The following is a 15403-nucleotide window of genomic DNA, read 5'->3' as shown; positions in this document are numbered from 1 at the left end:
TAGTCCCCTCGGATAAATAAAAGCTACGCCATGAGAGCGTTCCAAGTGTTTGCAGACGGGAGGGTATGTTATTGAAGAGTCTGAATGTAAAATGTTGCAACTGCGGTGGGCATCATATTCCCGACTTCCATGAGTGCCCTGTTAGGGTGAAAGAGGTTGAGGTGTCAAGGATCAGGGCTGTCCAGCAGATCTTCTATGTGGAGCTGGGGAGAGTCTAATGGGCCAGTGGAAATGGCAGTGGATGCACAACATTTACAACAGTAAATGTTCCTCGTCAGTCAAGAGATCTGGATACAGTCATTGTGTAGGTGGATTTTGTAACACTTATTGACACATGTATTCATTGTATTGTTCAAGTGTCCAATGAATCATTGTCTGTGGCTGAAAAGTATTAGGGGCATCAATATTTCATGGCAGAAGCACGGGCAAGGATACTGTCGTTGGGAGATGGCACGACCTCCCAGGCTCTTTTCTGAGCCTGTGTAGGGACCTGATTAGAATGTTTGATTTGAACAGAAAAGCAGGTTGATTTCGAAGTAGAATTTTTTTTGTCGTTTGACTTATCCCCCCATACAGTAGGTGGCGGCATGCACTTCAAATTGTTGCGAAAGCCATTAAACCAGAGAGGAAGAATAAAAAAACGAATTCGTCAGTATAAACGGAAGTTAACATTGACCCAAGAACAATCTTACATTTAGCCTTTTTATTGTTATTTAGACGTTTATTAACACCCTTGAACTCAATATGAATCCCTCGACTGCACAGCATCAATTATTTACACCTGGTAGTCTTTAATTCGCGTTGTCGACAGGACGATATGTTTTCTAGCTAGCTAGCTGCTAACGTTAGCTAACAATGGCTAACTGTATGGTTTTTCACACTCAAATAGCCTCCATCATGGAGGTGCTAGCGAATGCAGCTGTAGCAGAGATCTGTAAAATCGTGGACGACGACTATGCAGTGGTTCGTTTGGAAATAACTCAAAGCCATAAAGAAAACAGGGGATTGCGGAGGAAACTACAGCTGCTGGAATTGAAGATGGCACGGGAGCGCGCAGAGAAGACAGCGCGGGAGCGCGTCCTCGCCAGTCGTCCCAGTAGTGTGAAACTCCTCGACCGATATAGGGGATTGGCAAGAGGTACATTTTGATGTTGCACTAGGCCGAGGCTGTCGCCCCGTTCCTCTCTGCGCATGTGTTCAGATGTGTGACCCAGAATTGGATTTTGTTTAGTGTTTGGATAGTATGCAATATTTACCCTGTTTACCTAGCCATCTTGCAAATGTTTTTTGTTTTTTTTACAAAATATAAGTCTATATAATATTGTAACCAGATTCTTGATTTACTGAATGTCGTGTTGTCAAACTCAATTAAAATAATATGCATGGAACAATCAATAGTTATAGAAGTTACAAGAAGTGTCACCTTCCATCCTAGACAGTTTCAATAGTGTACAATTGAGCATTGACAGTACCTAATTTAACCACTCATTTCCCCCAATCACACTTTCAGGCGAAGGACATCTCACTCGAGGCCACAGGAGCTTTGCGAAGCCAGCAGGACATAACACGTTTAGAGATGACCAACCAATCACTGTTGATGAGGGGAGTGGAACCTCAACCCAGCATGTTATCGTGATAGAGGTTAGTGTCACAGTGTAACATAAGAAATTACAGTACATCAAATGTGGCCGTTTATTTCAGAAAGGCTCCCCTCGGCTATTAATTTGCTTACATGTACATTCTTATATCTAACATATGGGAACTTGTGAAACTTAGATATTGTTATCCAATTCAACAAATTTACTGGTAATAATAACCTCTCCTTGTGTCAGTCTGTAGAGGCTGCAGTCACTGGGGTCAAGCTGGAGAGGTCTGAAGGAGAGGAGGACCCACGGCACAGCAGAGACATCCAGACTGGAGCGTCCCATGTAGCCACGGAGGACCTCACCGCCACCGCGCCCAGGACCCGACGCAGCATCACGGAGGTCAGTGGAACTCCAAACGCAGTCCTCAAGTCAGAGACGGACACATAGACTTTAATTGTAACACAAATAATTTTACACACAGGATCTGACCACAGGTCAGACCCAGAGGGGCTGGGGCGACTGGGCTGTCCTATTCTCAGCTCAGATTATTTACTTTACGATAACCTGAGCTCGAGGACAGTTTAAGATAATTCCCATCGAGACTCAGGTGATGCTTTAGAGGCTGGCAGTGATCTGTCTTGTTCTTACACTACAGAGATGGACTCTGACAACATATCCTTGGGTTTAGAGACACAGACTGATCTGTCTAGAGGAGACTGGAACCGCTACAGTAGTAGTGTGTACTATGAAGGGTGCCTAGATAAGAGGTTATAGTCATTGATGAAGTGACTGAAAGTGGAGGGTGATGCACCTCCCACATGGAATGTGGATGAGACTCACTTAGGAGAAGGACACTCACAAGGCAGAGATTTCTTAGAGTACAGGGAAAGCTTAGAGACAAATCCAAATGTCACGACCCACTCCCCTTTACACACACTCAGGGATCGAGACCCAGTGTCCACGTTGATGGGGCCTTCCAATTCACATGGCCGCCATGTCCTTTTTGATGAGCTATTGAACCCAAACAACAGGGTTAGAGCCCACGCTCAGGGAGGGGGAGCAACATCAGGCAGTAGTAAAGAGAAACGGTTCCTCTGCATGTTCTGTAACAAAGGCTTCAGCTGCCTCCAGAACGTAAAGACCCACCAGAGGGTTCACACGGGTGAAACCCTTCAGCTGTACCCAGTGTCATATGTCCTTCAGCCAGGCCTGCAACCTGAAGAGGCACCAGAGGGTCCACACAGGGGAGAAACCCTTCAGCTCTACCAAGTGTCAGATGAGGTTCACCCACTAGAACAAGCTAAAGATGCATCTGAAGGTCCACACAGGAAAAAGGCTGTTTGCCTGTTTGCACTGCAGGAATAGGTTCTCAGAGAAGAGATACCTCAGGATACACAGGCAGAAAAAACATTCCACTCTATAACATAGAAAGTAACCATTCCACTCCATAGCTTCTGACGTTTAGTTCAAATCCTGCATTAAAGATTCATTTTAATTTTCAGCAGAAAATATCCACAGGTGCATTTAGAATAGTGAGATGAACATATTTCAGTGTTGAATATTCCTGGGTAGAATATTGCATCCAGACACTGTGAGACATATATATATATATATATATATATATATATATAGCCTAAAAAGTCTGCTACATATTGTGTTTGTACTGTGTAGGATATATGATGTTCATACAGATTGAGACATATTTTAAATGTACATTTTAGTCATTTAGCAGGCACTCTTATCCACAGTGAATTACAGTTAATGCATTCATTTTAAGAAAGCTGGGCTAAACAACCACGTAACACAGTCGTAGCAAGTACATTTCCTTAAAGTACTTACCAGCAAAGTCAGTGCTAGTAGGAAGACCCATTCCTTTTTGGAAGGGACTCTGCTGTTCTAGCTTCAGGGGGAAGCTGGTTCCATCATTGGGGTGTCAGGACAGAGAAGAGCTTGGACTGGTCTGAGCAAGAGCTGACCACTCGTAAGGGTGGGGCGGTAAAGAGACCAGAGGTGGCAGAATGGAGTGCTTGGATTGGGGTGTAGGATTTGAGCATAGCCTGAAGGTAGGGAGGGGCAGTTCACTTTGCTGCTCTGTAGGCAACCATCATGGTCTTGTAGTGGATACGAACTTCGACTGGAAGCCAGTGGAGTGTGCCGAGGAGCGGGATGACATGGGAGAACTTGGCGGACTGCAGCGTTCTAGATAAGTTTCAGGGGTTTGATGTCACAGGAGGGGAGCCCATCCAACAGAGAGCTTCAGAAGTCTAGACGGGAAATGACAACTGCGTGGATTAAGGCCTGCTCCGCTTCTTGTGTGAGTAAGGGTCGTACTCTACGGATGTTGTAGAGCATGAACCTTGGAGCGGGGTAGGCCTTCCCCGGGAGGAAGAGCTGTTGTCAAGGTTGAGCTTGAGGTGGTGGGCAGACATCCAAGCTGAGATGTCTGCCAGGTACTCAGAGATACGTGTGTATGTGTGGTTTTCATATGGTGTTTTCATATGGTGTATTTAACAATTGTTAATATTTAATAAACACAGACTTTTCTTGAGACTCTCTTTAGTATATATCACATCTGATCTCACCCTATTCTACATACACCCAAGAGCACTTTAACTAATATACACTAAATATACCTACACACCCCAGACACTAACAAAAACCTACTGTACATGTCAAAATTGTTTAGTCAGGGTTTGTCTGACTTGATTTATGATAACTGACTTACAGTGGGGCAAAAAAGTATTTAGTCAGCCACCAATTGTGCAAGTTCTCCCACTTGATGAGAGAGGCCTGTAATTTTAATCATAGGTACACTTCAACTATGACAGACAAAATGAGAAGAAAAAAAATCCAGAAAATCACATTGTAGGATTTTTTATTAATTTATTTGCAAATTATGTTGGAAAATAAGTATTTGGTCACCTACAAACAAGCAAGATTTCTGGATCTCACAAACCTGTAACTTCTTCTTTAAGAGGCTCCTCTGTCCTCCACTCGTTACCTGGATTAATGGCACCTGTTTGAACTTGTTATCAGTATAAAAGACACCTGTCCACAACCTCAAACAGTCACACTCCAAACTCCACTATGGTCAAGACCAAAGAGCTGTCAAAGGACACCAGAAACCAAAATTGTAGACCTGCACCAGGCTGGGAAGACTGAATCTGCAATGGGTAAGCAGCTTGGTTTGAAGAAATCAACTGTGGGAGCAATTATTAGGAAATGGAAGACATACAAACCACTGATAATCTCCCTCGATCTAGGGCTCCACGCAAGATAGCAACCCGTGGGGTCAAAATGATCACAAGAACGGTGAGCAAAAATCCCAGAACCACACGGGGGGACCTAGTGAATGACCTGCAGAGAGCTGGGACCAAAGTAACAAAGCCTACCATCAGTAACACACTACGCCGCCAGGGACTCAAATCCTGCAGTGCCAGACGTGTCCCCCCGCTTAAGCCAGTACATGTCCAGGCCCGTCTGAAGTTTGCTAGAGAGCATTTGGATGATCCAGAATAAGATTGGGAGAATGTCATATGGTCAGATGAAACCAAAATATAACTTTTTGGTAAAAACTCAACAGGTCGTGTTTGGAGGACAAAGAATGCTGAGTTGCATCCAAAGAACACCATACCTACTGTGAAGCATGGGTGTGGAAACATCATGCTTTGGGGCTGTTTTTCTGCAAAGGGACCAGGACGACTGATCCGTGTAAAGGGAAGAATGAATGGGGCCATGTATCGTGAGATTTTGAGTGAAAACCTCCTTCCATCAGCAAGGGCATTGAAGATGAAACATGGCTGGGTCTTTCAACATGACAATGATCCCAAACACACCGCCCGGCAACGGAGTGGCTTCGTAAGAAGCATTTCAAGGTCCTGGAGCGGCCTAGCTAGTCTCCAGATCTCAACCCCATAGAAAATCTTTGGAGGGAGTTGAAAGTCCGTGTTGCCCAGCAATAGCCCCAAAACATTACTGCTCTAGAGATCTGCATGGAGGAATGGGACAAAATACCAGCAACAGTGTGTGAACCTTGTGAAGACTTACAGAAAACGTTTGACCTCTGTCATTGCCAACAAAGGGTATATAACAAAGTATTGAGAAACTTTTGTTATTGACCAAATACTTATTTTCCACCATCATTTGCAAATAAATTCATTAAAAATCTTACAATGTGATTTTCTGGGGGAAAAAATGCTCATTTTGTCTGTCATAGTTGAAGTGTACCTATGAGGAAAATTACAGGCCTCTCATCTTTTTAAGTGGGCGAACTTGCACAATTGGTGGCTGACTAAATACTTTTTTGCCCCACTGTATATTTACCCACAACATATTTATGTTCACCATGATGGGTTTAAAAACCATCAAGTCCTTCTGAAACTACAGTATAGGACTCAAAGAGTGGGGCTGGGTAAACACTCCTGAGCCATACTTGTGAACATTAGAAACCGTTTAAATGTAAACAGTTACTCTGTTTCTGTGTGTTAGCCAATTAAACTAATTGATTTACTTGCACGTGATAGTAGGTTATTGTTTATTTATTTAACTAGGCAAGTCCATTAAGAACAAATTCTTATTTTACAATGACTGTCTACCCCGGCCAAACCCTCCCCTAACCTGCCCTACGGGACTCCCGATCACTGCCGGTTGTGATACCGGGATCGGGCCTGTAGTGATGCCTCTAGCACTGAGATGCAGTGCCTTAGACCACTGTGCAACTCGGGAGACAAATTGTAGCTGGTCCCATCAGATAACCTTCAACACGTTAGTCCGATGCGAACCTCACCAGATGACAGTGATTATTTCCTGGAACAAGTTCTGCATCAGCCAATTATAAATGTTGACGTAGATTGAGATGAACAAACACTAGCATAAGAGCGACCTTAAAGTCAAACACTCATTATTATCCTACAGATGGCAGTATTGCAGTAACGGTGTTAGTTATTTTTTTTAAGTTGATCACGATTCCGGACTCAAACCCACGTTGGCGAGCATCCACACTAGAGGAAAGTTTATCGTTTATCTTCTAAAGCAGGGCAGGTCCTAGCTTTTGGGGGATTTGGTTGGGGGGCCCACCACCCCACGGCAAATCATTTTGTGCCCTTTGACGGCAGAGAGAATTTCAGTTTTGAAGTTGCTGTAATTCTACACATTTTGCCATGGGGTTCAGGCCGTTTATACCTTGGACCGGCCCTGTTCTACAATACACCTGTCAATCAACTGATCAACGCATCCTACTGCACGCCGTAGGCCTAATAGTAAGGTGGGAACACAAGACCATTCACTGCTTTCAGGGTGTGTTCATAGTCATAGAGACAACTGAAAGTAAGAAGCTAGATATTAGGCTTACACTAATTGTGTGAAGAGGAAGTGCAGGCGAAACCCTGTAAATTAAGATTACCAATACATTTTATGAGTAGGTTCTTCCTGTTGCTGACCGACACACAGGCTACTGGCACTGCTACATAAATCATCGTTGCTACTATAGGCTATATTACATAGAATTGAAGGCTTACATTTACAATGTTTTAGGTGCATTTTTATAATCTACTTTTTCACATATGCGTTATTTGAGTCGAGGGCCCACAGTGGAGTGCTTTTTCCGTAAATGCAATCCTTGCCCCAAGGGGGATTCGAACTCGCAGCCATCGTACCTTGCCGTCTCTGGGCTTACTGTCTTAGTGGATTACACCACCAATTAGTGATGGCAGTAAGGGTCAATTACAACTATTTGACAAGACCACGAGCATCTTCAACCTTTTTTAAAACGATGAATGAATATGAACTTACATGTTGTACAACCTACATCTTTATTGCTGAACATTGTCTAACATTCATACTAACAGCTAGTAGCCTTGTCAAGGATGCATCAATGCAAGATTGGCATATGTTGTTACAGACCAACGAAACAAAAGGCAACCTTGAATTTGTTGGTTTAAAATATCCCTTGTGTCCAGGGTTGACCTATTTTAAGAAATACAATTTGTTGGTGCATATAAAGTCTAAGATCTTTGATAGGCTGATGTGGAATTTTGTTCCATGAAATAATCAGTCATCTGGTGAGGTTAGCATAGGGCTAACGTGTACCAGGTTATCTGATGGGACCAGCTACAATGCAGCGTTCTATCACGTGCAAGTAAATTGGCAATTTTAACTGGCTGATGCACTTTTTGTGACAGAGCAACTGTTTGAATTTAATGTTAGTTTCTAATGTTCACAAGTATGGCTCATCCATCATTAAAGTGCGTGTTTATCTGTGTGTACGTACCTGAGGGAGTGTATGTTTGTGTAATCTGTATCACCTGTCTTTTCCAGGAGGAGGAGGGTCCAGAGGTGCTGCTGGTGAAGGAGGAGGGGTGTGAGGAGGGTCTGGGGAACCCAGAGGGGACCATGGTCATGGAGGACAACCAGACTACACCTCCTCCTGAACCCACAGAGGAGCCAGCTGAGCAGCACAGGACCACACACAGTCTCACTGAGGTGAGCCCACTAAACTACTGTCTGAATGGTATTAGTTCGGGGCCTGTATCCACAAAGCCTCTGAGTAGGAGTGCTGATCTAGGATCAGTTTAGCCTTTTAGATCATAATGAATAAGATCATATGGAAAGATCTTAGATCAGCACTCCTACTCTGAGACTCTTTGTGGATACAGGCCGAGGTCTTCATACATATTGTCTTAAGTGTGGGACCATGCCTTTGAATTATCAAACCATTAAAGAGTGACAAGTAATCAAATCAACTAACATGTTTGTATAGTACTCATAGCAATCCCTCATTATCCAATCAGAAGATGCTCCATAGCAGGGTGCTCATATCAGATTTCTTGATCCAACATCCTCTCACTCTGTATCTCTTACAGTCAGTAGACATGGAGGATGGGAAGCCTGATCTGCTACTAGTCAAAGAGGAGACAATAGAAGACGGACCAGAGAGCATTGATCTGCTGAGTGGACTAAAGATGGGGGAGCAAGGTAAGGGAGAAAAACATATAGCCTCCATACAGTAATAGATGTTCAATAGGAATAGTGATGCGCCTGGATTTTTTATTTTTCTTCATTCATTAAATCAAATCAATATAACTGTAACGTATGAACTTGACTAAAAAAAAACTCCATATGTAGAGTTCTCTGCCATGTTCATAAAGTCGAACCTCTTCCTGCAGGTGGTTGGCTGGAGGTTAACAGAGGAGACTGGGCGGCCATCTTGGATTCCCAGAACCAGACTGGTGCAGCCAAGGGCCCAGGGGACAATGTCACTGAGCAGGACAGGACTAGAGGCAACATAGTGGAGGTCAGTGGATGGGACAGCGTCCTCAACTCTGGGCTAGGGAACAACACTGTTAAGCACAACCAGAAACAGACAGTTGAATACAAAACAACAACCAAACTTAGTCTCCATGACAGCAGACTGGCTGAGACCAGGGCGAGGTGTAGATTTGGTATGTGGCGAGAGAGAACAGACACAGACTCGGCTAGCGATGCTCCATCCTGCTCCTATAGTTGTGATTCAGAGAGACTGATGGCGCCTCAGGTTAACCCCCTAACAGATGCTGTCTTCAGCCTGCCTTCTATAGGATCTATCAACTGGAACATGGACCCTGCAACAACACAGATGCTCCCTGGCCTTCATCCTCCTCACACTCTCATAATGTTAAACCAAACCACAGACAATGCCAGTTCCTCAACACTAAATGGCTACACAAGCCCATTGACAAATGACAGTAGTAGTAACGCTATGAGCAGATCCAGTAGTAAAGAGAAGCGCTTCCCGTGTTCATTCTGTGGGAAAGCCTTCAGTTTCCCCAAACAGGTGGAGATCCACCAGAGGATGCACACAGGGGAGAAACCCTTTGGCTGCCACCTTTGCCGGGCTAGTTTCTCCCATTCGTCCAACCTGAAGAGGCACCAGAGAGTCCACACAGGGGAGAAACCCTACAGCTGTCCCCAGTGTGAGAAGAGGTTCTCACGCCAGCACGATCTCAAGATGCACCTGAAGGTCCATACTTGAGAGAGTCCGTTCAACTGCACGCACTGCGGAAAAAGGTTCTCAGAGAGGAGCAACCTCAGGATACACCAGCAGAAAATGCACATGACCCATGAATAGTGTATACCCACTGGGTACACCATGTCATTTCAACATATAGAACTGGTTAATATTTGGTAGATACATTGATCAATGAGATTCCAATCTATTTTCACCTACTCAAAATGACAGCTAATAGTTTGTTGAATTCCCAATGTGTTATCACAGATTTCAACCATCAAAAATTGAAACCAAATTCCAATGGAAAAATCTGTCAGATTTTTTGGTTTAGTTGTCACTTGTGTTATCACTGACCTTTCAACCATAGGAATACAATGTCAGATATTGTTATTTATATACAACTTAATGTGTTATGACTGTGATTGATCTAATAGCACTACCAAATTACCACTATTTTTGGACAACTTAAGATGTTGTCTACCGCTGTCTGATAAGTGGTGGAAAATGTTGTATTATTGAGTCAGTACACATAACCCCCCCCCCCCGCCCCCGCAGCTCACCATTTAAAGCTAGTTAAGGAGGAAAATTATGCCTTTGCAGCCTGAATGGGGGACGCTTTATGTACGAGCCGGTTCACAGGGGAAACAAGTTTATTACCGGGAATGCACATCAATCCTAGACAATAATGCAGATCTAGCGGCCACTATAGGCTGGCTGTCCTGTAGTGGTGCACTATAGTGGTGCAATTGCCATCATACTTGAGACACTGGCGATCTCATAAAACAACTATCTTAACTTGAAATTATTGCTGACTATTCGTATATCTCTCTTAGCAACCTAGATGTTGTTTCAGCAATAAGGCATGAGAGCCCGGGAATTATCGTGTGATAATTCCCAACTAAGGGCTGTTCTTATGCCCAAGGTAAAGCGAAGGGCTGGGGAAACAGCCCTTAGGAGGGAGTTATCACACAATAATTCCCAGGTTCTCATGCCTTATTTCTTTCATAAAACATTTGTCAACATATACATACAGTTGAAGTTGGTAGTTTACATACACTTAGGTTGGAGTCATTAAACCTTGTTTTTCAACTACTCCACAAATTTCTTGTTAACAAACTATAGTTTTGGCAAGTCGGATAGGACATCTACTTTGTGCAGGACGAAGTAATTTTTCCAACAATTGTTTACAGACAGATTATTTCACTTACAATGAATTATATCACAATTCCAGTGGGTCAGAAGTTTACATACACTAAGTTGACTGTGCCTTTAAACAGCTTGGAAAATTCCAGAAAATGTCATGGCTTTAGAAGCTTCTGATAGGCTAATTGACATCATTTGAGTCGTCAATTGGAGGTGTACCTGTGGATGTATTTCAAGGCCTACCTTCAAACTCAGTGCCTCTTTGCTTGACATCATGGGAAAATCAAAAGAAATCAGCCAAGACCTCGGAAAAAAATGTGGAGACCTCCACAAGTCTGGTTCATCCTTGGGAGATCAGCAAGGAAGAAGCCACTGCTCCAAAATTACCATAAAAAAAGCCAGACTACGGTTTGCAACTGCACATGGGGATAAAGATCGTAATTTTGGGAGAAATGTCCTCTGGTCAAAAAAATAGAACTGTTTGGCCATAATGACCATCGTTATGTTTGGAGGAAAAAGGGGGAGGCTTGCAGGCCGAAGAACACCATCCCAACTGTGAAGCATGGGGGTGGCAGAATCATGCTGTGGGGCTGCTTTGCTGCAGGAGGGACTGGTGCACTTCACAAAATAGATGGCATGATGAGGCAGGAAAAGTATGGATATATTGAAGTAACATCAAGACATCAGTCAGGAAGTTAAAGCTTGGTCGCAAATAGGTCTTCCAAATGGACAACGACCCCAATCATACTACCAAAGTTGATTCAAAATGGCTTAAGGACAACAAAGTCAAGGTATTAGAGTGGCCATCACAAAGCCCTGACCTCAATCCTATAGAAAATTTGTGGGCAGAACTGAAAAAGCGTGTGTGAGCAAGGAGGTCTACAAACCTGACCCAATTACACCAGCTCTGTCAGGAGGAATGGGCTAAAATTCACCCAACTTATTGTGGGAAGCTTATGGAAGGCTACCCAAAACATTTGACCCAAGTTAAACAATTTAAAGGCAATGCTACCGAATACTAATTGAGTGTATGGGAATTTCTGACCCACTGGGAATGTGATGAAAGAAATAAAAGCTGAAATAAATCACTCTAATATTATTCTGACATTTCACATTCTTAAAATAAAGTGGTGATTCTAACTGACCTAAGACAGGGAATTTCTACTAGTAATAGTCAATGATGAATATCAAGCTAAGTAGGGCTGAGCTTGTAGATAGATCAACTCTCTAGTAGTAGGTGCTGCCCAGACTATTGTTTAAATTTTTTTTTTTTTATAGTGGATATTACGTTGAAGATGTATTTGTTTCAAAGGTAAAAATAAAAACAATTATACATTCACGACTTGTTTCAAATCCAATGTATTTTCCACGTAGATTCCATGTCACAATACTTTGACAAATTATGTTGAAACAACGTTGAATTAACCAGTTTGTGCCCAGTGGGTAGTGATGTGTAATATAGTACTAGTTAGTTTCTTGTAGTTCATTCTGTTGGTGTTGGACGTAGCTGGGAACTGGATGAACAGAGGAAAGAATGAGTATATTGAGGCAGAGTAGATGTGATGTCTGTCACTTTTCATCACTTTAGCATTTTTACACATTTTGTCCCATTTTAGGTGTTTTAGACAATCATAGTGCCTTAATTCATGTTTATTTGACATGAAGCTGTGTGTAATGTTGAACCTTTTCCAAAGTATTCTCAAATTAATTTGATCAAAGCGAGGTTACCATAGTGAGAAGTTATTCTACTTGTCATGTATCGTTTTATGCAATCATAAAAATTATTCTAATGCCATTTTGTTTAAAAGAAATACTAAATTGACTCTGCTGACTAACTTGGTTATTTTGTATCATTTGCAGACTGTTTGGACTTATGTCTGTCTGTCTCTGTATATTACTCAGCAAAAAAAGAAACGTCCCTTTTCAGGACCCTGTCTTTCAAAGATAATTCATAAAAATCCAAATAACTTCACAGATCTTCATTGTAAAGGGTTTAAACACTGTTTCCCATGCTTGTTCAATGAACCATAAACAATTAATGAACCTGCACCTGTGGAACAGTCGTTAAGACACTAACAGCTTACAGACGGTAGGCAATTAAGGTCACAGTTCTGAAAACTTAGAACACTAAAGAGGCCTTCCTACTGACTCTGAAAAACACAAAAAGAAAGATGCCCAGGGTCCCTGCTCATCTACGTGAATGTGCCTTAGGCATGCTGCAAGGAGGCATGAGGATTGCAGATGTGGCCTGGGTAATAAATTGCAATGTCCGTATTGTGAGACGCCTAAGACAGCACTACAGGGAGACCGGATGGACAGCTGATCGCCCTCGCAGACCACGTGTAACAACACCTGCACAGGATCAGCACATCCAAATATCACACCTGCGGGACAGGTACAGGATGGCAACAACAACTGCCCGAGTTACACCGGGAACGCACAATCTCTCCATCAGTGCTCAGACTGTCCGCAATAGGCTGAGCGAGGCTGGACTGAGGCAGGTAAGGCAGGTCCTCACCAGCCCTCACCGGTAACAACGCCGCCTATGGGCACAAACCCACCGTAGCTGGACCTGACAGGACTGGCAAAAAGTGCTCTTTTTCAGATTCGCGTTTATCGTTGAAGGAATGAGCGTTACACCGAGGCCTGTACTCTGGAGCGGGAGCGATTTGGAGGGAGGGTCCATCATGGTCTGGGGCGGTGTGTCACAGCATCATCGGACTGAGCTTGTTGTCATTGCAGGCAATCTCAACGCTGTGCGTTACAGTGAAGACATCCTCCTCCCTCATGTGGTACCCTTCCTGCGAGCTTATCCTGACATGACCCTCCAGCATGACAATGCCACCAGCCATACTGCTCGTTCTGTGCGTGATTTCCTACAAGACAGGAATGTCAGTGTTCTGCCATGGCCAGCAAAGAGCCCGGATCTCAATCCCATTGAGCATGTCTCGGACCTGTCTTGGATCAGAGGGTGAGGGCTAGGGCCATTCCCCCCCTAGAAATGTCTGGGAACTTGCAGGTGCCTTGGTGGAAGAGTGGGGTAACATCTCACAGCAAGAACAGGCAAATCTGGTGCAGTCCATGAGGAGATGCACTGCAGTACTTAATGTAGCTGGTGGCCAGACCAGATACTGACTTTTACTTTTTATTTTGACCCCCCCTTTGTTCAGGGACACAATATTCCATTTGTTAGTCACATGTTTGTGGAACTTGTTCAGTTTATGTCTGTTTAAATCTTGTTATGTTCATACAAATATTTACACATGTTAAGTTTGCTGACAATAAACACAGTTGACCGTGAGAGGACGTTTCTTTTTTTGTTATTTATATAATAAACTCCCAATAGCTCCATATAGTTAGGTTCTTAAATCACAGTGTTAGAGATGGGCTTGACTGTGGTTAACATTTTGTATCTTGCCATGTTTGTGTGGACAGGAAAGAGTTTCTTGTATAAACCTTTTTATATGCTCTTCTGAACCATCTTTGTTTACAGTCTCCAGTTCACGAGGACCTACTGATATCTGATGTTACTGGCAGGAGAGACTGGACCTATGAAGGGACTGGTCACAAACCCTGGCACCAGATCAGGACCATGGATCAGGAACCGTTGCTCTTCCTTTCCGAGTCAGAACCCAACCGCGAGGGACAGAGACTCCACTACGTAGAACACAAGCAGTGGACAGGTGGTCTAAGCCACCCCAGTCCTGCTGGTCATCAGAGAGACGGAGCTGATAGAGAGAGACCCTCCTGTTCCTATGATACAGTATCCATGATGAACAGAGCAGGTCACCCTGGGCCTTCACAGAGAGTGGTGGGAGACCCCCTTGGTGGTAGTCTATCAGCAAATCTGTCTTCTCCTTCAGGGTCTCATCTAATGCCTAGTGACTGGGTTCATAGGAGACCTGGGTCTAGCCTTCCTCAGTTACCTCATGGTTACCCCACAAATACAGACAGGGTCACGATGGGCGTTCACCACGAGAGGTTCCTAGCCTATAACACAGCACACAATACCAACAACACACAAACAATGACTAGAGGTCAAGGAGGGAGCTCAAAGACTAACCACCTGAGTGTGGTGGATCCTGCTTCTACCTCCTCTGGTGTCAATGCGTCACAATGTGGGAAGTCGAGCATTACGACTGACTCCGACAAGCCGTACGCCTGCCCCACATGTGGAAAACGCTTCGCTCATGCGTACTATGTGAAGACTCATCAAACCGTTCACACCAAGGACAAGCCCTTCAAGTGCAAACTATGTTACAAGAGCTTCTCCTTCCTGACTAGCCTTATCAGACACAGGAGTGTCCACAACGGGGAGAAATTGTAGCAGTTGAGATGTACGCAGGGGATATCCGGGAACTATTCTTTAGCTAAAATATTATAGTTCTCATTTGAAGTGTATTGGGGGTAATTAACCACATAACCCTGATTAATCCTTTGTTAACTTGTCATTTGAAACAGGCTTGTGTAAATCTGTTTTTAGAGAGACTGTAAACCTAGGCTATTTCAAGCACAACTGAATAGTTACCTTACTTAGTAGACGTAATAAAGTCATTATTTTCAACTCTATTCTTGCTAACACACTTATTTCTAAAGTCTGGTCTTACCTTGAAATATAGTGATCATGAATAGGAGATTGGATGTATAACGTAATAAGCAGTACCGTATTTCAAAAAACAGCGCGCATAAC

At 43.5% G+C, this 15403-nt stretch overlaps 1 protein-coding gene across 2 annotated transcripts; it reads left to right on the top strand.

Annotated features, from left to right (window-relative positions):
* The first annotated feature begins 624 nt into the window (after nt 1-624).
* Nucleotides 625-15281, top strand: LOC139374743 (uncharacterized). Of its 2 annotated transcripts, XM_071115868.1 has the most exons (7): nt 625-1138; nt 1511-1641; nt 1833-1985; nt 7902-8066; nt 8447-8558; nt 8750-8877; nt 14207-15281. In XM_071115868.1, the coding sequence occupies exons 1-7, from the start codon at nt 856-858 to the stop codon at nt 15038-15040; spliced, it is 1806 nt and encodes a 601-aa protein (XP_070971969.1). In that variant the 5' UTR covers nt 625-855; the 3' UTR covers nt 15041-15281. The 2 variants fall into 2 exon arrangements, with proteins under 2 accessions (XP_070971969.1, XP_070971970.1); XM_071115869.1 differs by lacking the exon at nt 14207-15281 and having other exon boundaries at nt 8750-10503.
* The last annotated feature ends 122 nt before the right edge of the window (nt 15282-15403 follow it).

Source organism: Oncorhynchus clarkii, chromosome 19 (genome assembly GCF_045791955.1).
Source record: "Oncorhynchus clarkii lewisi isolate Uvic-CL-2024 chromosome 19, UVic_Ocla_1.0, whole genome shotgun sequence".
In the NCBI taxonomy this organism is placed as follows: domain Eukaryota; kingdom Metazoa; phylum Chordata; class Actinopteri; order Salmoniformes; family Salmonidae; genus Oncorhynchus; species Oncorhynchus clarkii.
Note: the sequence above shows the minus strand (reverse complement) of the source record. Positions and strands in the feature narration are given on the sequence as shown.

Coding starts and splice junctions, on each gene's coding strand:
- LOC139374743 (XM_071115868.1), top strand. CDS start 856: ATGGCTAACTGTATGGTTTTTCACACTCAAATAGCCTCCATCATGGAG. Junction 1,139..1,510: donor ATATAGGGGATTGGCAAGAG/GTACATTTTGAT, acceptor TCACACTTTCAG/GCGAAGGACATCTCACTCGA. Junction 8,067..8,446: donor CCACACACAGTCTCACTGAG/GTGAGCCCACTA, acceptor TATCTCTTACAG/TCAGTAGACATGGAGGATGG.